The sequence below is a fragment of the Leopardus geoffroyi genome, chromosome X, assembly GCF_018350155.1.
Source record: "Leopardus geoffroyi isolate Oge1 chromosome X, O.geoffroyi_Oge1_pat1.0, whole genome shotgun sequence".
Taxonomy (NCBI): domain Eukaryota; kingdom Metazoa; phylum Chordata; class Mammalia; order Carnivora; family Felidae; genus Leopardus; species Leopardus geoffroyi.
In genome coordinates, this window is record NC_059343.1 from 87,858,025 (window position 1) to 87,883,422 (window position 25,398).

General features: G+C 37.0%; 1 protein-coding gene across 2 annotated transcripts in view; it reads left to right on the plus strand.

Moving 5' to 3' along the window:
* Positions 1-25,398, plus strand: part of RNF128 (ring finger protein 128) — a 111,053-nt gene that overhangs the window by 55,145 nt on the left and 30,510 nt on the right. For both annotated transcript variants that reach the window (XM_045471287.1, XM_045471286.1), the window contains exon 2: positions 24,526-24,773. In XM_045471287.1, the coding sequence (XP_045327243.1) occupies positions 24,526-24,773 (248 nt within the window). The remainder of the gene's footprint in view (positions 1-24,525; positions 24,774-25,398) is intronic.

The window sequence follows — 25,398 nt, forward strand, 5'->3', positions numbered from 1 at the left end:
CTTAGAGTAAGCACTAAAGCCATGTAAAATGTAGGATTGTCATGATGAGACACGTTACACATGTTATTGTGCAACTGACTGTTCTGCTTTTGCTGGGCAGATGGGCCTGAACCTTGCATGCTGTCTAATTGAGCACAGCCCACGGGTTGAAGTGCTGTAGGTACCTGCTTGTACAATTTTCCTCGAGTAAACATGTGCAGGCATGAATTAATTGAAAGACCTGAGCAGTGCTACAACCTTCATAATCCATGACACATTTATGGGAACTTGAAACATATTCCAAGGCATGACAGGGTAAGTGTTATTCCTGAGGGTTGGAAAAAAGTGAATGAACCAAGCAGTTTAAGTTAATGATTTGGTGGTCTCCAATGAGATGTATAAAACAATTGCTTGTATACATTGTTGAAAGACAGTAGAACATATTAACAGGTTGGGCTCTGCCACTTCAGATTTTTGGTCAGATTTTGGTCAACTTAGGATGGGGTTACACCTCTGATTACCCCATCATAAATTGAAAATATCAGTAAGTCGAAAATGCACTTAATACACCTAACCTACCAAACATCATAGTTTAGTGTAGCCTACCTTAAACATGCTTAGAACACCTCCCTTAGCCTACAGTTGGGCAAAGGCATCTAACACCAAGCCTGTTTTATAATAAAATGTGGCTATCTCATGTAATTGGTTGAATACTGTACAGATAGTGAAAAACAGAATAGTTGTATGGTACAGAATGGATGTAAATGTAGATTGTTTACCCTCACGACCCCATGGCTGGCTGGGAGTGCCAGGTCGCTGCCGCTGCCCAGCATCACTGCTGGCCTCACTACTGCATATTGCTAGCCCCAGAAAAGATCAACATTCCAAATCCAAAGTTTCTACTGAATGCGTTTTGCTTTGATACAGCCATTGAGTCTATCTATTACTAAGTCAGGGACTTCCTGTATTTTAAAAATCTTAGGCCAGTTATTTTACTTTTCTATGTGCCTGTTTTCTCCTGTTTAGGATGGTCTTAATAATACACTTTCCTCATAAAGTTGCTGGGATTAAATGAGATAATACAAATACAGTATTTAACACAGTGCCTGGCATATAAGGAAGCTCCTGAAATATTTTTTTATCACGATCAAGATAGTTAAATAAATGTATTTTAGAAAACAAAAATGGAGTCTGATGTTTGTAGTACATACTTTGAAAATGAATAGCCTAGAGTACTAAATCCACATTACTTGGAATCCTAACTTTCACACTTTAGGAATAGGGTGAGTAGACTGAATTCTTCACGAGAAAGTCATCTTTGGGCCCACCTGTGTTTGTCATTCTTTTTTCAAATAACTATTTCTACCACCCTCAAGCTACCAATCTTTTCATTCACAAAGGACTTCAAGATAATATTTTATACTGATTTATCACCACCCAATCCCTTCTCAACCACTTGACATTTAATTTTTATTCTGCTTTTTTCCTAGGATGTTGACTTTGAAGAGAACCTTTTTTCAATAGAGAGGTTCAAAAGAGGATGAAAAGAGACTGGGTGGTGATGGTTTACCAATGTAAAGAACCATTTCAAAATCCATTTCTAGATACATCCTTTTTGATATTTCTGCTGTACCATATTTAACACTGTTGACCACTGCTCTGAAATTCTCCCAAGCTGTCTTTTACTTCTCTTATCTCTCTTTTGTTTTCATTTTGTTTGTTTTATTAATTCATTCATCTAACACCTCTTCTTCCTGGTGTTCACACCCGGGCCACCACCACCCTTGCCTCCAGTAAATGCCACATCCAATTGATTCTATCACTTTAAATCTCACATATGTCCCATTCTCCCTTGCAACTGTTATTACCCTGCTTTTAGTTCCTGTGTCTTCTCATAGGAAGAAATGCTTAGCCTCCTAATTGTTCTCCCTGCCACTGATCGGTTGTTTCTTCCTTCTAGATCTTCCACATTGCCGCTGGAATACAGCTCTGATCGCATCTATGCCATTGTGTGAAAAGCCATTGCTTACAAATTTTACACTCCATTTCCCAGCATGGGATACAAGACTCTTAATCTGGTCCCAACATACTTTCAAAGCTTTATGTACCTCTTCTCTCATGTTGATCCCTAAATGCCCTCTGTCCTTTCCCATTATCATTCCTTTGTTTGTACTTCTCTTTTGCCTCTATACCCTTTTTTTCCCAGCTCTGCTTGCCAAAAACTTACCCATCCTTCAAAACCCAACACAAATGTCTCATCTTTGAAGCCTTTGTCAATTCCTTCCTTTACTCTTCCCACCACAGTCCACACCAAAAACAAAATAATCCTTTTGTTTTAGCTCCCATGGCATTCCGTGTCTTATAGTACTTTTTGCATTTTACTGGTAGTTATGTGTTTATATGTTTTACCTTCCTACTGGATTGTAGTTATTTTAATATTTTATTTTCATATTCCTCATGGGAACCTTTGTACTGTGTGTGCTCTGAAAATGCTTGTCGAGTTGTTTTAAATACCCAAGAATGAAAAAAAAAATACCCAAGAATGAAAAGAATGCCAGAGGGTCATAAGATTCATTAGAAAAGTATCTAGTGGGGAAGGGGATTGAAATCCAATTCATTGAGCATTTATCAAGGATATATTGTGTGCATACTATGCTTCTTACCTGAATATACAAAATAATTAAGGTAAATTAGGAGGAATAAGAGTGTACAAATTCTTCCAGATTGCAGGCTCCTTAATTTCTATGGTAATCACCATCATGGGCCAATTAATGGGTTTTTATTAATTTTTTATTTTTTTATGCCTTCGCTAGTTTATTCACTCAATGTATGTTTACTGAGTGCCTACTCTGTTCCAAGCACCGTGAGAGAGAGTTATGAACACAAACATTCTGCATTTTAAAGGAAAAGACAGTGAACAAGTAATGATTTCATTGTTCTGTATTCCATTATTTCATAAAAATTGTTAGAGATTGATTTTATGGAAATACAACAGAAAGTTGCAACTTCTGCTCTCGTCATTGGATTCCACATACCCTGTCATCTGTTCTGGTTGTCCATCCTCACTCTCCAGGTTGCTGAGCTTGGGTCATAAGTATGGTTTATGTGTTTTTAATGGCAAAATGACTTATGTAACAAAGAGATAGTGAGAATGAGTATTTACATTGAACTTTCCCTGTTCTGTTTTTTTGTTTTGTTTTAAAAGCTTGATTTACACCAGCATTCAATTTATGTCTCCACTTAAAATGCTTCCACTGAATTTGTTGGTGATATGTGGAATTCCATTACATAAAAACCTTTAAAAAATAGCTTGATCAGCAAATTATTTTTTTTAAGATTTTATTTTTATTTTTATTTTTTTTTTAATTTTTTTTTCAACGTTTATTTATTTTTGGGACAGAGAGAGACAGAGCATGAACGGGGGAGGGGCAGAGAGAGAGGGAGACACAGAATCGGAAACAGGCTCCAGGCTCTGAGCCATCAGCCCAGAGCCTGATGCGGGGCTCGAACTCACAGACAGCGAGATCATGACCTGGCTGAAGTCGGACGCTTAACCGACTGCACCACCCAGGCGCCCCTAAGATTTTATTTTTAAGTAATCTGCACTGAATGTGGGGCTCAAACTCACAACCCAAGATCAAAAGTCACATGTTCTCCGACTTAGCCAGCCAGGCACCTCAGATATTGTTTTTCTAAGCACATAAAGAACTCCATGCCCCCCTCAGTCCCTGGAAGATGTGTTATCTCCTACAGAATGCCATATTTAATCTGTTCCCAGCCTTAAATGTAATAAACAGAGTATCAAAGACATTTTCTGTTATTTCTGATTATGAAGTTAATCCTGCTTCTTGCAGAAAACTTGGAAAACACAGAAAATCATAAAACTAAAAACTATGCATAATTCCTGGGGTGCCTGGGTGGCTTAGTCTGTTGAGCATCTGACTTCAGCTCAGGTCATGATCTCACAGTTGGTGGGTTCGAGCCCCATGTCGGGCTCTGTGCTGACAGCTCAGAGCCTGGAGCCTGCTTTAGATTCTGTGTCTCCCTCTCTCTCTGCGCCTCCCCTGCTCATGCTCTGTCTCTTTCTGTCTCTCAATAATAAATAAACTCTAAAAAATTTTTTAAAAAACTATGCATAATTCCACAATACCATTAATATTCCTTCATGTTTCTTTTTCATGTGTAGATAGGGTTTTATATCCTACTTTTATCATAATGGTTATTTTTTATGAGTATTAATGTATTAAGAAAATAAAATTTAAAGGAAAATATAAAAATCCATAAATAGAAGCATTTTATCATTTTGGGGTATTTTTGTTATTTTCTTCTTTTGCTCTGTATATATATTTAAAGAATTATAATTATATATTGTATGTACAGTTTTGTATCCAGCTTGTTATTGTAAGCATTTCCCTATGTAATTAAAAATAGAGGATTCCCTTACAAGTTGAATGGGGTAAGTTTTGAGGGGGGTAGGGATCGAGCTTCTCTTTCATTAACTGGCAGAAAGGAAGTGCTGAAATGGTGACAGGGAGGATTATGAATTGGTACATTTAAAAAATGGGGCACCTGGGTGGCTCAGTCTGTTAAACATCAGACTTCAGCTCAGGTCATGATCTTGCAGTCCATGGGTTCAAGCCCCGCATCAGGCTCTGTGCTGACAGCTCAGAGCCTGGAGCCTGCTTCGGATTCTATGTCTCCCTCTCTCTCTCTGTCCCTCTCCCACTCACGCTTTGTCACTCTCTGTCTCTCAAAAATGAATAAATGTTAAAAAAATTTTTTTAAGCAAAAATATGCTCTATAGAGATTTATGTAAATATATATACTTCTGGCCATAAACGTGATCTGGTCTAACCCATATGCATTACCTATTGTGTACTTGGTATTTTGAAAGGTTTGATCACCATTTGTACCTTTAGTTTCTCTTCTCCCCATAATATTCCTATCGGTGATGTCTTTGTCACAAATGAGTTTTGCACCTAATTAATTTCCTTGTTGCTTGGTGAAGTAGCACCTCATTGGCTAAGATCGCTTTTCGTTTTCATGACGACCACTGAACTGTAAATTATTGGTTGGGGTTTTCCCCAGAGTTTACTTGATAGGGTACCACAAATATTATCTTAGGGACAAAGAATTTTTTGTATATGTAAATTTTGTTGAAGTATAACATACATACCAATGAGGTACAGAAATCATTAGTATATAGCTCAGTGAATTTTCCCAAAGTAAACATGCCTGTGTAGCCAGAGCCTAGATCAAGAAACAGAACAGTACCAGAACCCTAGAAGACTACCTCACTCCCCAAGATGAAGAATTTTTGAACTTTGTCTCTTCAGGGAGTGACCTCTTGCAGCATGTGGTAGGAACTCAGTCACCCACAGAAACGCTCTCTTTCACTGCTCCGGAGCTAGTTAACTGTGACGCTCCTCAGCTATATAGTGTAGGGAGTTATTTCCAAGCACAGAGTACATGCACTTTTTGATGCAGTTACCAAGCCAGTTCAGAGTTGCCACATTTTACTGTGAACACCCACTTTGGAGCCCTATGAGCAAAGCAGAGTACAAGGGCTCTTTGTTATTATTGTATTTCCTGTTCTTTTTTTCTCTTTCTGCTGTATGTGCATGTCTTTCTATATATCATGGCATATACTTGCTGCTTGAATTTACCCATAGACTTATTATAGTATTCATTTCTTTTGAAAAGAAAGTTTGGTGATTCATGCCTGACATCATGGAGGCTGTTAGGATCAGGACCTAGTCGTGATTTACTTGGTTTTAATGCTTGAATACTTAAGTTAGATACAAATCAGTGATTTTGAGTTAACCCTATTTATTTTTGCTTTTTTGAAAGAAGATGGTCTAGAACTCCCTTGTTGATGTGTGTGTTTCTCAAGACATTTATCATTTCAGATAAAATGTTGAAGTAGCTTAGTTAATTAAATGCTGCCTTCAACTAATAAAAAGTCTTAGCTTTTAAGAAGAAAATACACCAAAATGTTAATGTTGGTTATTTCTGGTTGGTAAAATTATGGGTGATTATTGTTCTTTTCATTATGTTTTTCTGTATTTTCTGAATTTCCTATAATGAGTATGTCTTATACTTGTAATCAGAAAAAAATCCATTCTTTAAAAAAAAATTTTGTATGTTTATTTATTTTTTGACAGAGACAGAGTATGAGAGGAGGAGGGGCAGAGAGAGAGGGAGACACAGAATCCAAAGCAGGCTCCAGGCTCTGAACTGTCAGCACACAGCCCAATGTGGGGCTTGCACTCACGAACTGTGAGATCATGACCTGAGCCTAAGTTGGATGTTTAACCGACTGAGCCACCCAGGCGCCCCTGTTATTTTTTAAAAACCCAAAATATTCCTATACCATTGATAAATCGTAAAGGAAGCATTAATAATGTGACTATAGCAACAACAGGAACAAATCATATCTGATAATAGAAATGATTTACAGACTATTAGGAGAATTTAAAGAATTGTTTTGGCCTTTTGAATATATCTAACCTGTATGATTGTTAATGTCATCCTTTCTTGTTAACACTAAGTGGTTTCTTCATATGTAAAATGAACCTTGAACACTAAAGAACTTTAAAGACTAATTTTTTCCTATTTTAATGTGAAAAATTTCTCTTTACCCTTCATATCACTATTTACATATATTTTTTCTTTCCCCCCTTACGCACATACCCACCTCTTACCTTTCTTGGTATTTTTGCTTATTTCCCATGAGAATCCTGCTTCCCCTCACTTGCCCCCTTCAATATCTGTTCTTGTCAGTACTTAATAGTGCTAAGTTTAACAGTTTTGTATGAAGAATCAAATATATTGGCAATTTTCATTTATGACACACTGGGTTCATCTGATGACAGTAGTTTTTGTCATTCTAGGAAAGAGGAAAATTTATTAGAGTAAGGGCAGAGGAGAATCATAATATTCTTATGTTACACCTTATTAATGATATGCAGAACATACAAGCTCAATCAAGATGATATTTAAGACATCATTAAAATCGAATTACTTGTTTTTAAAATTAGCATGTCCCTTGAAATGATAGCCCACTATACAAAACTCTACCAGTTGGCAGTTTGCACAGAAACTCCTATTCAGGGGTGCCTTCTGCACCACTTCTTTCCTTCTAAGAGCAGATTTTGTATCCTACGTTTCCACCCTCTTCCCCTGCCTTTCATAGCATGATTAATTTTACCTTAGATAATGTTACACACATACCCTCACACCCTCTTGGAGCCCCATGTTCTTTTTTAAAAAATCTGAGCTTCTTTCTGTGGGGTTCCACTTCTTTTGAAGTGAAATTTAACATAACAAGTCAGCGCTCTCGTATTTAACAACTTTGAATGTGTCCATAACTTACTCCCACAATCTCCACAAAAACCACCCATTAGCCATGTAATCCTCCTGAATATATATGTATTTTCTTATGTCCTGGTATTTAAGATAAGTTTGAAGTGCTTTTGTTTGTTTTGCTTTAGTTATTCCAGTGATCCTGCTTCCTGAAAAGTTTTATTACAAGTATGGGCTAAATAATACTTCATAATTTGCTTTGCAGTTTTTAGTTCTCAACACCTTTCACATGTAATCATTTGTAGGCTCATTTGGGAACCCAAACACTGTTTAGCACATTACTATGGGAAAATATGCTGCCTTTACTTCCCAACAGCTGACTTACAAGTGAATAGGTGAAACACAACCCACTAGGGTTACCTTTGTAGCTTTTGTTCATAATGATAGCCTGGTGAAATATACTTTATTATATTATTCCTGATTATGCTGGTTTAGAATTTTCTCTGCTTATTTAGTGTCTTTGTAATGTCGATTCAAGCTTTACCTCACCTTTTCTGTGTGTTTCACCTTGAGGACTCTGCATTTTGTTTTCCTAACCTATGGTGATCTCAGAAGTTGGCTTATTTTAATAGCATTTGTAATGTTCGTGAAAGTTTTAAGAACGTAACTGATTTGTAAATCAGTTAGCCATTAATACATTTTCAAGTTGGTACATCTTTTCTCATTGTAGAGGATTTCAACAGGCATTTAGATGAAGGCTAGAAAATGTGATTATATTGCGGTTGTCATTCATAGATCTATGAGCAACCTATATTTAACATCGCCCCAAAATGATTTGAGTTGTAATGGTATTTCAAATTCCTGTTTTCCACCACCATCATTTCATTTTGGCAAGAGGACAGGATGTTTAAGAGAGACCAAAACTGGCTAGTGCCAGCTCACCAGTCACCTCCCTTACCCTAATCCCCCAACCTCCAACCCTTTTTGCTGTTCCTATTTGACTGATGCCTTTTGGTTGAACTGATGAAGAGGAGCATATTGATTTACCTTGAGTAATGTAATTAAAGACAAGCGGATTATTCTTTGATGATAAGGAAATCTACATGATTGCTCTATTTTTATTTCAGTATATCGTACCAAAGATGAATGTGGTCTATTTGAAATTGAGAGATAGCATATTACAGTGGAAGAATGGGTGTCCTTGAGTCTGACTGCTTAGCTTGATTTTAGTTCTACCAACTAATAAATATGTAATCTTGGACGAGTTGTGAAACCTGGACTTCATTTATCTTGTTCATAAAAAGTGGAATAATAATGCCCATTTTCTGTGATGTTGTAAATAAAGTGTTTGTCATGGAGTGGGCATTTAGCAAATGTTCTCTTGAATCTTTTGCTAACATTTTTTATTACTAAACGTGCTGTTTCTCCTTTGGTTATTACAGCTGTTCCCTACTACATTTTGAGATATGTAATTGTTTTAGATGTAAAAGCAGGGAAAAAAACCATGCCATCCAAATTTCTGGTTTTCTGGGCTGGTTTTGAGAAATTCAGGGAGAAATCACATAATCAAGAAACTAAAACAACTATCTTGTTCTTCTCCATGTGCATTTTCATTTTAAGGAGCAACAACTCCTTAAAATCAAGATGTTCATCCCTAACAATAGAAATAGCTGTGGACCTTTTGATGGCACAGTGATAAAGAGAGGGGATTTAGGAATCAGATGGATTTTGATTTGAATCCCAACACTGTAGTGTAATAGCTTTATAACCTTGGCCAAATTAACCTCTTGAAGACTCAGTTTTTTCGTCTATAGAATGTGGGGGGAGGGGGGTGATGGTAATAACTGTACCTACCTCATAGGGTTATTGTGAGGGATAAATCAGATAATATACAAAGCACTAAGTATACAGCCTGGTTCATTAAAGGATATTTTAACCACCTCCTCACCCTCATCTATAGCACTTTTTTTTGGAGATTGACAATGCATATCACTGCAGGGCTTCTCAGAGCCTCTGATATGCTAAAGAAGTACTGTTCAACACTGTTAAATGAAATATTTTCTAAATTTGTTTATCTATAGAACTCATTTTCTCTTAAAATACTTAACACCTGAAATAGAATTTGGAAAACACTGATTACCATGCACTTGATAGCTTCTCTTTCCTTCCCTGCTCCTGCCTCATTTTCAGACTGGCCTCAGGCTTTAACTGTATCTGTTGTCAATGTCAAGGAACTAGTTATCTCACTATGATAAGAACAGAATGTTTTTGACTGTGATAACAAGCATTTTAGTTATATTTCTTTGTACTAATGTGGTACTTTTTATATCAAGCTAATGTAACTTCAAAGTGTAGTTTTACAGGCTAGATTTATTTTTCTTATTGACTTTCAGAAACAATTTATTGTGAAAGTATAAAATCACAAGGAAGACCGGTTTATGTTTATTAAAAAAAATCTTTTTTAATGTTTATTTTAAAGAGAGAGAGAGACAGGCATGAGCAGGGGAGGGGCAGAGAGAAAGGGGAGACACAGAATCCAAAGCAGGCTCCAGGCTCTGAGCTGTTAGCACAGAGTCAGGGAGCTCAAACTCAAGAACCAGGAGATCATGACCTGAGCCGAAGCTCAACGCTTAACAGACTGAGCCACTCAGGCGCCCCTTATGTTTGTTTTTATATTTAGTGTGTGGACCTTAGTACAAAAGTTAACTTTTGTAATACTTCATACAGGAGGAAATTTAATATTCTCAGTTAGTACACTGTTCTTATTTATGAATTTTTTTATACTAAATGATACGAAAATTTCTGCAGAGGCGTACCAAATTCTCTTTTTCTCTAATCCAGATACCTCATAGAATACTAATGGGACACCTGTAACTTTTGTACCCTTGGGTTCTTATGGCCAGATCAAAATGAATACCTTATCCCTAAACACAATGTTGTTCCTAATTTTAATGATTAATGAATTTTCCAATGTAATCCCCCTATTACAATCTATACCTGAAGAGAATGCGTACAAAAAGTTCCAAATTCAGCAAAAATTTGAATACCCTTTATGCCCAGCACTGTACTGGATGCTGTGGTAGTAGAAGAGTGAGAAGGGAATAGCTAAAGATAAACAATGACATGGTCCTTTCCTTCCGGGGACCTCATCTTTCCAGGCCTTATTGCATTTTTTTAACTAAGGACATTTTAGTCTGACATTGAAATATCAACTTAGTTGGGGCTTTTAGGCACCTGGGTGGCTCAGTCCATTAAGCTACCAACTCTTGATCTCTGCTCAGGTCATGATCTCAAGGTTTGTGAGTTCGAGCCCCTCATGGGCTCTGCACTGGCAGTGTAAGCCTGCTTGGGATTCTCTCTCTCTCTCTCTCTCTCTCTCTCAACCTCTCTCCCCCTCTCCCTCTCTCTCCCTCTCTTCTCTTTCCCTCTCCCCCCTCTCCTCCCAGCCCCCCTTCCCCTCCCCCGCTCACGTGCACTCACACTCTAGCACTCTCTCTCTCTCTCAAAATAAACATTAAAAAGAATAGATGGGGCTTTTAGATCTATACAAAAATGGCACTCGCTAGAGTTTGAAAGTATTTAAGGTACAAAGTGCATGTCCCTTCCATATATTCTTGGACCAGTTTCACCTGGTCTGAAAGGTTGAAGGTAAAGTGGCAAGTGGTACAGACCATGTCCCAATTTCATTGTAGGTCTAGGCTATGGCTTGCTTTTGTGCTCATGTTTTCCCCCTGGATACAGCAACATTTTGTTCACTGGAATTCTCCTTCCCAAGGTCTCGTGTTATAGGAAAACAGAACTGATTAACACAAGGACAAAGGGTCACCAAAATTTCTTATGTTCATTTGTATAAGTTTTCTTTGCCTCAAACCCCTAAATCTCCTGTTTATCTTTTTACACTGCCCAACAAATATCGTTCTAATTGTTATTAGCCTGTTGTGTATATGTTGCTAGTCAGTAGTTGCTTCACCTTGCACCATCAAATATTCTTATCAGATTCTGAACAGCTCTGGATATTGCACAATTTATTATCCCAAAGGATTGAATAAGTACATTGATGTTATAGAGTTTACCGACTGACATTCCTCCAGAAAACATTAATATATAGCAACAACAAATGTTGAATTTGCTTTCTAGAAACCTTGCTACCCCAAAACAAAAACTATGACCATAGACCTTTAGCATAAAAATTTTAATACAATTACAGAATACCCTATTAATTAGATAACATGTATGCTACAATTTGTACATGGCCTTGTAATAGCATATCTTATTTTCTTTTCCTCAGTATCAGCACAAATTTAGAGTTGTGTAGACATTCAGCCTCTTCCAAGTGGTGTGTAGACATTCAACCTCTTCCAAGTGTTTTAAGACTTCTCTTTTATATCCTCTGAACCTCCTCATAAGCGTCTAAATTACCAGTCTCCTAGTGAGCCAGGATGACTGTGTTCTAACTTGAGCTTGGAGCTGAAATGGCACCTGTCCTAGCTCTTGAATTTAAGTGGGAAACTGAGGCATAGTCAAGCCCCAGGTTGGAGAGGGATTATTGCCACCACTAGCACTACTCTGCCAGTATGGTAATTTCAGGGGGATCAGCACTGTGGCAGTAAGCGTCACATTAAACCCAAAGTCTATAGAGTAGAATTAGTGTTTAACTTTTTATCTGTGTGTCTATAATACATCCTTTCTGTGGGGAGACATGCCCTGTCAAGATATGTGGTCTTTGACTGTAGGGAGGAGGCACACCTTAGACTCTGTTTTCTACAATTATCTTTAAGGATAAATTTGTTTTCAGATTGAATCAAGATTCACATTATCATTAAGTATAGCATACTTAAAGTTGCTTTATCAAACATTTATTTGACATATATTATGTGCCAGGCACTCTGCTAGATGTTGTAGATACAGTGATGAAAGACTCAGTCCCTAACCTGCAGGAGTTCATAGTTAGTGAAACACAAATAAACCAGATAACTTCAAGGGAAGTCTGCACTAGACAGTGTGAAAACAATACCTAACCCAGATGGGTCAAGATCTTATAAAAGGTTGAACTTTATTCTGTAGGTGAAATGGAGCTCTTTAAGGGCCTTTAGCAAAGGAACAATATGAATATTTTTCCCTTTTAGAAAAATTTGTCTGGTAGCTGTGAGAAGAATGAATGGGAGGCTGATACTGATGGTTTGAAGACCAGTTAGAGGTTGTTGTAGAGACTTAGGTAAGAAACAATGGAGAGGCAATGGAGATGTATTATAACAGGAAAGGAATAGACCTGTTTCTGATGTGGCCTATTTTCATACTTCTCTGTATGAAGTACATACAAAAACAAAATTATTCTATTGGCAGATATTTTCTATGCAGAGTGAAGGATTGACATTGATCTGTCCAGAGAGGACCACTATCTTGAAACTTCTTGAACATAACCTCAAACTATAATTCAAACTCCAGCCCAGTATTTCTGAAAATATGGGCTACAGACCACATGCAACAAAAGAACCCAGGGAACTTGTTAAACTGCAGATTCCTAAGTCTGGCCTCGACTGAATCAAGGAATGGGTCCAGGGAGTTCAGTGTTTTAACAAGTTTCTCAGGTAATTGTCATGCATTTTAAAGTTTGAAGGTCATTAATCTAGCCCAACAGTTTTAATTTTTTATTTTTTTAATCTGACAGCACGTTTTTATATTTTTTTAATTTATTTTTTAATATAATTTATTGTCAAATTGGTTTCCATACAACACCCAGTGCTCATCCCAACAGGTGCCCTCCTCAATGTCCATCACCCACATTCCCCTCTCCCCCACTCCCCATCAACCCTCAGTTTGTTCTCAGTATTTAAGAGTCTCTTATGGTTTGCCTCCCTCCCTCTCTATAACTTCCCCCCCTTCCCCTTCCCCATGGTCTTCTGTTATGTTTCTCAGGATCCACATATGAGTGAAAACATATGGTACCTGTCTTTCTCTGCCTGACTTATTTCACTTAGCATAATACCCTCCAGTTCCATCCACATTGCTGCAAATTAGCCCAACAGTTTTAAAAATATAATCTTGGGGGCGCCTGAGTGGCTCAGTCAGTTAAGCATCCGACTCTTGATTTTGGCTCAGGTCATGATCTCACAGTTTGTGGGATTGAGCCCCATGTCGGGCTCCGTGCTGATAGCATGGAGCTTGCTTGGGATTCTCTCTCTCCCTCTCTCTATGCCACTGCCCCTGCGCTCTCTCTCTCTCTCTCTCTCTCTCTCTCTCTCTCTCTCTCTCAAAATAAATAAACTTAAAAAGAAACCTTTAAAAAATATAATCTGGGACCACTGGTCCCTCAGACTTTTTCAGGGTTCCATGAGGTGAAAACTGTTCCCATAGTAATACATAGACATAATTTGCCATATTCATTGTGTTGATGTTTATGTCGGTAGGAAAATACTGCTGGCACCTTAGCAGACATTAAGACAGAGACATCAAACTATTGTATACTATATCTCTATGCATTTACAGTAAAAGAATTCCAGTTTCACTTAAGAATGTGCTTGATGAATCAGTAAGCATAATTAATTTTATGAAATCTCTACCCTGTCATACACAACTCTTTTTTGAATATTCTATGTGATGAAGTGGGAAGTAGGCATAAAGCACTTTTGCAGCATACCAAAGTATGATGGTTGTCTGAAGGAAAAGCACTTATATAACTGAGTTGTGAGCTGAAGAAGCCTTTCTTTAAACAGCTCCTTTTTTAAAAAGAATTCTTTAATGTTTATTCTTGAGAGAGAGAGACAGAGACAGAGACTGAGACAGAGCATGAGTGGGGAAGGGGCAGAGCAAGAGAGGGACACAGAATCGGAAGCAGGCTCCAGGCTCTGCTGTGCTGTCAGCACAGAGCCTGACGCGGGGCTTGAACTCATGAACCGTGAGATCATGACCTGAGCCAAAGTTGGACACTTAACCGACTGAGCCACCCAGGCACCCCTAAATAGCTCCTTTTTAACTTAAAAGTATTACTGACAAACAGGTTATTTAGACTGGGGTATTTGGAAAACCTTTTCTTAAAATTGAATCAAGTGAGCCTGTCATTTTGAGGAAAAAAATAACAGCATGTGATGCTAATGGTCAAAAGTAAGTGATCAAGCAAAAATTAGAATTTTGGAAAATTTTTATCTACCATGTGAACTTCACAATTTCTTAATACTTAGACTTTTCTGATAAGATCAATGGTGATACTAAATAACCATGAGTTGTTTTTAAATATATGAAATTTATTGTCAGATTGGTTTCCATACAACACCCAGTGCTCATCCCAAAAGATGCCCTCTTCAATACCCATCACCCACCTTCCCCTCCCTCCCACCCCCCATCAGCCCTCAGTTTGTTCTCATTTTTTAAGAGTCTCTTATGCTTTGGCTCTCTCCCACTCTAACCTCTCTCTTTTTTTTTTTTCCTTCCCCTCCCACATGGGTTCCTGTTAAGTTTCTCAGGATCCACATAAGAGTGAAAACATACGGTATCTGTCTTTCTCTGTATGGCTTATTTCACTTAGCATCACACTCTCCAGTTCCATCCACGTTGCTACAAAGGGCCATATTCCATTCTTTCTCATTGCCACATAGTACTCCATTGTGTATATAAACCACAATTTCTTTATCCATTTATCAGTTGATGGACATTTAGGCTCTTTCCATAACTTGGCTATTGTTGAGAGTGCTGCTATAAACATTGGGGTTTATTCTTCCAAACCATGAGCATGGAATGTTTTTCCATTTCTTTATATCTTCTTCAATTTCCTTCGTGAGCTTTCTATAGTTTTCAGCATACAGATCCTTTACATCTTTGGTTAGGTTTATTCCTAGGTATTTTATGCTTCTTGGTGCAATTGTGAATGGGATCAGTTTCTTTATTTGTCTTTCTGTTGCTTCACTATTAGTGTATAAGAACGCAACTGATTTCTGTCCATTGATTTTGTATCCTGCAACTTTGCTAAAGTCATGTATCAGTGGAGTCTATCGGATTTTCCATGTACAATATCATGTCATCTGCAAAAAGTGAAAGCTTGACTTCATCTTTGCCAATTTTGATGCCTTGGATTTCCTTTTGTTGTCTGATTCTAGCACTTCCAACACTGTGTTGAACAACAGCGGTGAGAGTGGACATCCCTGTCGTGTTCCTGATCTCAGGGGGAAAGCTCTCAGTTTTTCCCCTTTGAGGATGATGTTAGCTGTGGGCTTCTCATAAATGGCTTTTATGATGTTTAAGTATGTTCCTTCTATCCCGACTTTCTCGAGTGTTTTTATTAAGAAAGGATGCTGAATTTTGTCAAATGCTTTTTCTGCATCGTTTGACAGGATCATATGGTTCTTATCTTTTCTTTTATTAATGTGATGTATCATGTTGATTGATTTGCGAATGTTGAACCAGCCCTGCATCCCAGGAATGAATCCCACTTGATCATGGTGAATAATTCTTTTTATATGCTGTTGAATTCGATTTGCTAGTACCTTATTGAGAATTTTCGCATCCATATTCATCAGGGATATTGGCCTGTAGTTCTCTTTTTTTACTGGGTCTCTGTCTGGTTTAGGAATCAAGGTAATGCTGGCTTCATAGAATGAGTCTGGAAGTTTTCCTTCCTTTTCTATTTTTTGGAAGAGCTTGAGAAGGATAGGTATTATCTCTGCTTTAAATGTCTGGTAGAACTCCCCTGGGAAGCCATCTGGTCCTGGACTCTTATTTGTTGGGAGATTTTTGATAACTGATTCAATTTCTTCGCTGGTTATGGGTCTGTTCAAGCTTTCTATTTCCTCCTGATTGAGTTTTGGAAGTGTGTGGGTGTTTAGGAATTTGTCCATTTCTTCCAGGTTGTCCAGTTTGTTGGCATATAGTTTTTCATAGTATTCCCTGATAATTGCTTGTATTTCTGTGGGATTGGTTGTAATAATTCCATTTTCATTCATGGTTTTATCTATTTGGGTCCTCTCCCTTTTCTTTTTGAGAAGCCTGGCTAGAGGTTTATCAATTTTGTTTATTTTTTCAAAAACCCAACTCTTGGTTTCATTGATCTGCTCTACAGTTTTTTTAGATTCTATATTGTTTATTTCTGCTCTGATCTTTATTATTTCTCTTCTTCTGCTGGGTTTAGGGTGACTTTGCTGTTCTGCTTCTATTTCCTTTAGGTGTGCTGTTAGATTTTGTATCTGGGATGTTTCTTATTTCTTGAGAGAGGCCTGGATTGCAGTGTATTTTCCTCTCAGGACTGCCTTCGCTGCGTCCCAAAGCATTTGGATTATTGTATTTTCATTTTCATTTGTTTCCATTTATTTTTTAATTTCTTCTCTAATTGCCTGGTTGACCCATTCATTCTTTAGTAGGGTGTTCTTTAACCTCCATGTTTTTGGAGATTTTCTAGACTTTTCCTGAACCATGAGTTTTTGATATTGTATAATCTTGAATCACTGTTTGTAAAATCTGCATAACTCGGTGAACCAGTACTTTCCAAATGACCAATGTATGATATTATAAAACCATGCATGGGAAAGGGTCTATTTGATATGTGAGATAGATCAATGCATTTTTATTTAACCAAGTACAAAGAGTTCATTGATGTGGTGTCAAATTCTACCTTGTACCTAATGTTTAGGAAATTACCACTTGATGGAGCGGCTGAGTGGCTCAGTCAGTTAAGCATCTGACTTTGGTTCAGGTCATGATCTCGCAGTTTGTGGGTTCAAGCCCCTCATCAGGCTGTGTGCTGACAGCTCAAAGCCTGGAGTCTGCTTTGGATTCTGTGTCTCCCACTCTCTCTGCCCCTTCTCTGCTCACACTCTGTCTGTCTCTGTCTCTCTCTCAAAAATAAATAAATGGTAAAAAAAAAAGAAAAAGAAAAAGAAATTACCACTCGTTGAATTTTGGTGTAGTATCAAAGAAGAATATCTACAATTATTTCAAAATGCTATTAAATGTTGTAAATACAATTTTCTAATTATAAATCTACATGAGTACAGATTTCCTTAATATACCTAAACCAGAAGAACAAATCACAGTAGATCTAATGCAGAAGCAGATCTGAAGATCCAGCTGTCTTCTATTAAGTCTGACATTAAAGAGGTTTACACAAACGACAATTCCATGCTTATTACATTTTTTAGGGGGAAATATTTTTTATTTAAAAAGTCTATTACATTAACATTTATTTACAACTGCTATTTTAAATGAGTGAATAAATATTTTTTAAATTTCCCAGTGTTAATTTCTAATATGCTAACTATATGTACATAAACAACAGTTCTTTGGATTCCTCAGTAACTTTAGAGTATAAAGGGGTCTTGAGACTAAAAACTTAAGAGAAATGCTGATCTAGCCCTCTGTTTCTTAACAATGTGCTAAACATTCCCTAATGGGAATCAGAGTAGTATTTTTAAATAAGGGCTAGGTATTTTTAAATAATAATTCTAAGAATTGTTTACCTCTGAATATGACCTGTCATCCACAACTTAGGCAAATATGACCTTTTCAACAGTGATGTTTCTAATTCCGTAGTGTCTTTAATATGCTGTTTTCTGAGGACTCCCAACTGCCAGAGATTTTGTGGTGTGATATCAAAGCTGAGACCCATTCCGTAACATACTGTCATCTCCACAACCTATAGCAGAAGTATCTGTGGGTTCCTGGCAGAGAGAAAGGCAACTTTCTGTGCTTTACATGACTGTCTACCTCTGTGTCATTCCTTTGGCATAAAATAATGATAATAAAAGATGATTTAGGTTGTTTTCACTGTCACCATCCCTCCCCCCAAAAGATAATTTGTTAACAATACAATATGTTAAGAAACATTGCTTTACCCAACAGCTGACCTGTACTAATGCCTGTTTCATATCTGGTAACATAGTAGAATTTAACTAACTAGTTAGGAGCATACTGGTGTATTAAAGAGGTATGCAGTACTGATTTGTCTGATTCCCAGTGAAACACAGACATATATTTCCAATACCTTTGAGAAATCATTTGTATTTTTTTGTGGTACAATGGTAGAATTATTATTTTTTTAATCAAGAGAGCTGATGTGAAGAAGTCAATTTAAGAAACCTAAATTCGGTTCATCTGTGGCTGGCAATCAAAAGGGGGGCCAAAAAAAGGTCACAAAATAGGAATTTGAAGAAAGATAAGCTAGTCAGACCTGAAAGTTCAGATGTTTAGTTTTTTTGCTTGTTTGTTTGTTTTTTACTGGTTTAAAAAAAAAATGCCACTCAGGACTCCTTGGTCTTATGACCTTTAGTGTTCCTCTTTGAAATACATTCACCATCCCTACTTGCCCTAAGTTGAAATACATTGACCTGCCCTGGTTGGTATAGTGGGGGGAAACTGAGCCTTTGAAAGCTACTGTGAACAAAATGAATATTCAGAAGTCCACTTGAATCAGTTCCAGATTTTCTAATGGAGGAAATGTTTGTTGGAGAATCATGTTGGACTTCTTCACACCTAGCTCTTATTCATTGTACATATGAGTGAATTCAGAAGTGCTGATTTCATTGTATTATCAGAATGTCGGGCAGTACTGAATGTGAACTAAGTTTTGGAAGAGGTACTTTGGCCTTCAGTTGCCCTTATTACTTGTAAGTCACTCATTGCAGACACTCTCTTTTCTAATATTAAAAGTGGAATACTGGTTGAAAATGATACTGGAACAGCTCTCCACACCTCCTTGTATTTTGTGTTTGAATACCAAGGTGCTGGAAGCACGCCATCATTATACTTTGAATATTTTATATATTGTAAAATGCTTTTGAATTTATTTTGCATTTTGACACATTAATATTTAAATGTATGTGGGGGGGAGGTCCAGAAGTATAGAACTTAGTACATAGTTTATACTCAATAAATATTCAGTGAACTTGTGTTCATAAATAAGATTAGGCCATAACCATAATAGCATTAGCTCTTCGAAGGACATGAAAGGGGCTGGCCACCAGCAGAATCCTAGATCAAATTTCTCCATGTTATGAACTGGAAAGTGTTTTTCACCAGTAGTGCCAAGGGTCGACATGCTTTATTTATATTAACATTTTAATTGAAAGATACTGTGTAAGATTAGTAAGAGTTGCCACAGTCTAGTTCATTACCTTTTTCCCAAGCTAGACACAGGCCAAAACCTTTATTCTTTGTTGAACATTTGAAATTGGAGTATTTCTTCTGCTTAATTGTTACCTATTCCTAATCTATCCCTTTTCCCAAAATATTTTAGGTAGCAGAGTGAAGATGTAAAAAACTTGATCTACATTGTGTTACTAATGATTTTTAAGTAGCAAGTTCAAGGATTCCCTATTGAATGGAGTGAGTGCTATCAAGATAATTGTTCCCATATTTTCCCAACTCTGCATTCATATGGCCACAGGAGCATTATTTACACCATGGAAATTGGCACACACTACCATTCAAGGCTTCCTCATTGTTAAACATTTACCATGACATTCCCCCCATCCTGAATGTATCTATTTAATTTTCATTTTTACAGTCAAAGAATAGCTGATGTAGAATGGTGGTGAAGAGCAGAGACACTGGAGTCAAACTGCCTGGGTTCAGATACCAGTTGTGTACTTATTAGCTTGTGTTCTCCTAGGCAAGTTAGTCAATCTTATCTTTAATGAGATAATAGCAATGCTTACCTTATAGGGTTGATGTGAGAATTAAATATGTTAATGCATATAAAGCACTTGGAACAGAGTCTAGTTTATAGATAAATCTTATCTGGCAACCTCAATTATGCAGAGCATAGCCAGGATTCAGGAAGCAAACAAAAATGTCACCGAGCAACCAATATAAATATCAGAGGGTACTTGCAACTAAAGCCCTCAAGCTCTCTTTGGAAGCCTGTTTGCTTTTTCTTTGGACCAAAGCTTCACTGACTTTTCAGAGTTGAGAGCAGATTTGAAGTATAAAATTACAAAGGGGTGAGAGATACTGCTAGAGGCAACAAGTGAGAACCTCCCTCCCTGAAAGAAAATAACCCAAAGTGAGAACTCAGAAATGAGTCAGACTGTATGATTTCTAAGGTCCATTATAGCTCCAAAAAATCAGTGACTTCGGTGAAAACTCATAACAGTTTAGGGACAAATAACCTTACTAGTACCATGTAAAATAATGACTCACAAAGGTGATCCACTGCTAATAATAAATCCTAATCAGTATATCTTGGTTAGGAAAATAGGACAGTATAGATTAATTTTTAAAATGTCCATTCAAGGAATATTATTTAGCCTTAAAAAGGAAGGACATTTTGATATATACTACAACACCAGTGAACCTTGAAGACATTATGCTAAGTGAATAAGCCAGTCACAAAAAGAACAATATAGTATGATTCCACTTTGAGGTACCTAGCATAGTCAAATTCATAGAGGCAGGAAGAATTGTGGTTGCCAGGGGCTGGGGGAAGGAGGAATGGGGAGTTAGTGTTTAATGGAGACAGAGTTTCAGTTGGAGGAAATGAAAAAGTTCTGGAGATGGATGGTGGTGATAGTTGCAGAACAATGCAAATGCACTTAATGTCACTGAACTTGACACTTAAAAATGGTTAAAATGGTATATTTTATGCTGTATGTATTTTACACAATAAAAAATAAAACTATAGTTAAGTGGGGAGAGCTGTCAATATTAGGAAAAAGAAGCCTAATAAATGGACCAATAAACCTATACCACCTCAAAAAAATAAATAAATAAAATGTCCATTCAAAATTGTTAAAATTAATTATTTGTGTAAAACTTTTTGTTACTTGGAAATTTTACTTATATAGAATACCTAATTCCCTGACAATACCTGTTAAAGGAAAGCATTACTATCGTTAATTAAAAGACACTCTCTGTCCTTAAAATGCTCTTAATTTAGGGAGGGAGTACGACATGCCAATTGAAACGCAAAAGCAAAATGAAGTATTAGATAAAGGTTAAAAACCAAGTGACAGGGGAACAAAGAGGGAACGTTTACGTTCCCACTTGGAACTTGGGAAAATAATATAGGAGGCAGCATTTGAGCTGGGATTTGGGTAATGAACAGGCAGAGAAGGAGGGGGGAATGTCAGCAGATGGAGGAAATTTTAGTCTGAGGGAACAGAATGAACAAAAGGAGAGTTATAAAAAGTGAATGACAATAGCCAACCCCATGTGCTTGGGATCTGAATGTTCATGAGATGGGGGTGTAGTGGGGATGTATCAAACTGGAAAGGTCAGTTGGGACCAGATCATAAAAGGCTTTAAATGTGAGGCCAAGGAATCACTAAAGACTTTAGTGCCGGAAAGAGGCATGATGCAACCAAGTGACGGCAAAAGTCAACCAGGAAAGTAAACTCTGATGAAGCTTTAAGGGAAGGGGAATGTTGGATACAGAGTCACAAGTTAGGAGATTACTGAAGTAGTTCAGGCAAGGAAATCACGAGGACCTATATTGAATAGGCAGCAGGAGTGGAAAGAAGGATCTGATAATGGGAGACACCAGGAAAGTAGCATCTGCATGACTGACTAGGTTAGCAGTGAATATTCAGACAGGATTCTGGGTATTCACACCAGATGACCAGAGGGTTGTGATACCATTAACTGTGATTGGGAAGGGAAGGAGGGGGCAGTTTTTGAATAGTTGCAAAGGTGTAGGGAGGAAGAGATGTATAATAATGTTTAGAAATGGGCCTTTTATATGATTACAAAGCTAATACAATGGTTGGACCATATATATATATATATATATATATATATATATATATATATATATATATGATGTAGGAATATGAATTTGGGGCATTTGAAGCACAGCATTGTTCGCCGTGTGTAGACAAAGTACATTTCCTTATTGTCCTTGCTTTTTAATCTCCATCTGACTACAATGGTCCATATTTTCCTATCGTCCACCCCTGCCACCCACCTCATGTCTTCTGAAAGAATGAAAACTTATTTCTATCAGTCAAAAAAATTTAGAGGGACACATCTTAGATTTAAAAAGAAATCTTTGAAATGATATTCTAAAACCTGAATTTTTATAATTATCTTTACTTTCAAAGATTATACAGGTTACAATATCAGAAATGAATGCTAGATTATATAATTGCAATTTTATAACCAGAAATGTTCCTGACAGATGGCTTATAGAGAAAAGACAAATAATGACAAAAGAGAATTGAAATAATATCTGGGCTTTTAGTGCCAAAGCTAGAAATTTAAAGCTTCCAAATAAATAGAAAAGTGAGCCACTCTCTTGCAAAATAGCCAATACTCTAGATCCATAAGGGATATTTGGGTCATTTACTGAAAGAGGAAAAAGATACAACAAAAGCCATTTCAGACTCCTCCACTGCTTTAGAGATTTTCTTCATGTAAATGAGAAGAGAGAGTAAGTCATTGTCTACCAAACTGAGTGATGGCAAATTAGTAAAGTTGTAAAAGGTTTTAACTAGATGGCTATCATATGTAAAAAACAAAAATAGTGTCTTTGGAACTTTAAGGATCTGTAATCCTACCCTGTAAATATATTTTTTGAATTAGTAACTTCAAGTAAGGACGTCATCTTGAACTTTTGAAGACTTTGGCTACTGGGGGACCTTAAATTTAAGGGATTACTTGGGTAGTAATTTTGCTATGTACATTGCCATTTAAGGTTTGTACTCTTAATTTGATCATTGAAAGTGAGTACTATTTGAATAATGTACTTTTGTGTTTAAATTCTAGTTTAAAGGGCCTTTGGGATTTATGTTATGTGTGTGTGGTGGGGGTTGTGTATAGTTATGTTTATTCCAGATTGAAGTTTGATCATTAACCAAGATTAGTACCTTAACCTAGTATCAGTGGGAGGTTTCTCTGGTCGGTAATCTCTTAACGTTCAAAGAACTCTATTCTTTTGCTTAAGATTATTGGTCTCAGGTCATATAAACTAGAAGGAATATAAACCTTGATAAGCATTGGAATGACATGAGTAATCTGACGTTCTCACAACATTGGGAAAGATAATGTTTGTCCTTTATTTTTTTCACAAGATTTATATAGTTGGGGGTAGAGAGGGAAGTGTTTAAGCCTCTCGATTAAGATTTAGACTATTAGACTAAGTAATAAACTTAGTCTAATTTCAGGCTTGACTTTAGTTGGTGTTGAGTAGAACCATACAGTACTATTAATTTTTCATGTTCTATTCATTGCTAACCTGATTAGGTCCATGCAAAACCTTAGAGTACCCTGGACAAATTTTATATTGCTTTTGAGGATATAGAAAAATGTGCACATGGAGATAGATAAATATATACATTGTACATTTGGGCTTGTGGACATCATTTATCTCAGATTACTACTCCTGATAGTAAATTCTTGTACATTTTAAGTTTGTTTATTTTTGAGAGAGAGAGAGAGAGCAAGCAGGGGAGGGGCAGAAAAAGAGGGAGAGAGAGAATCCCAAGTAGGCCCTGCACTGTCAGCCCACTGTCATGGGCTCGAATCCACAAACCATGAGATCATGACCTAAGCTGAAACCAAGAGTCGGACGCTTAACTGACTAAGCCACCAGGCACCCCAATAAATTCTTGTACATTTTAGTAGTGACCTTGTGAGATAGTCTATCACTTTATAAATTGGGAAAATACATAGGTAAGTATTTCTGTCTTTCCCAAATCTCAGATTCCCTAGGATGTAAAGCCCTGTTCTCTACCATCCAGGGGACTATTTGTCTTTAAGAAAGCTTTCATTGTAAGAGGAAATTGGACCCCAAATTCAATACTGTTGAGTTATAGGTGGTTAATCTGAGGAGAGTGGAGGTATTTGTTAAATATCATAGCTCCTTACTAAACTTAAGATCAATAACCAAGTCTCAGTATGTTTATATCCCCTATAACGTATATGCATAGTAGGTGCCCAATAAATGTTAATTGAATGAATGAGTATCCTTTCATTGTCTCATTGGGAATACTTTAAAATCACTTTAGCAGGCGCCTGGGTGGCGCAGTCGGTTAAGCATCCGACTTCAGCCAGGTCACGATCTCGCGGTCTGTGAGTTCGAGCCCCGCGTCAGGCTCTGGGCTGATGGCTCAGAGCCTGGAGCCTGTTTCCGATTCTGTGTCTCCCTCTCTCTGCCCCTCCCCCGTTCATGCTCTGTCTCTCTCTGTCCCAAAAATAAATAAACGTTGAAAAAAAAATACTCTTAAAAAAAAATAAATAAATAAATAAAATCACTTTAGCAATTGGATTTTTATACTAAGAATGCCTTACCAAAACTAAAACTGAATTTCTTTTCTTTCACAGGTGCAGGAGACATTGTTGCAATCATGATTGGCAATCTGAAAGGAACAAAAATTCTACAGTCCATTCAAAGAGGCATACAAGTAACAATGGTCATTGAAGTAGGGAAGAAACATGGCCCTTGGGTGAATCACTATTCAATTTTCTTCGTCTCTGTGTCCTTTTTTATTATTACGGCAGCAACTGTGGGCTATTTTATCTTTTATTCTGCTCGAAGATTACGGAATGCAAGAGCTCAAAGCAGGAAACAGGTCCGTAATGGTCCTTTCTTCCAATCTAAAAATACTCTTTCAGTTGTAGTTTTGGAGTCATGCATTTTAATATACTTCACTTGCTAGACAATGATCCATGCATATGTTTTATGAAAACTGCTAGTTTTTAAAAGCATATCAGCTTCCATCCTCTCACAACTTTTATTTTTTGTAATTTGTCTTTGGCCTTAATCCTGCTTAATTAAATCTTCTGATACTTCATTAGGGAGCACAGCCAGCAATTAATTATATATGGGTATAAATATATATGTTCTTTTAAATTTCTTTCTAAATTACCAAAGTGTTTCATGCTCAATATAGAAAATTGAGAAATCAGAAAGTACAAGGGAAAAAAACTCACTCAAACACCATATAACAAAAAAACTGTAATCACCACCCAAAGTTAACTACTGTTATTTTACATGTATGTGTGTGCCTGTGGATGCATGTATTTGCATGTGGGGTTAGGACTGGGAAGGGAGACTAGGCTGAATATCATGAGAAGGCAGATTTAAATATCTAATTGTGCATGATATAGTGCTAGGCTCCAAACAGAGTCACATATTCATAATTTCTATCATATTTTAACTGACATATAAATAGGTACAAAGTATAGAAGTAATAG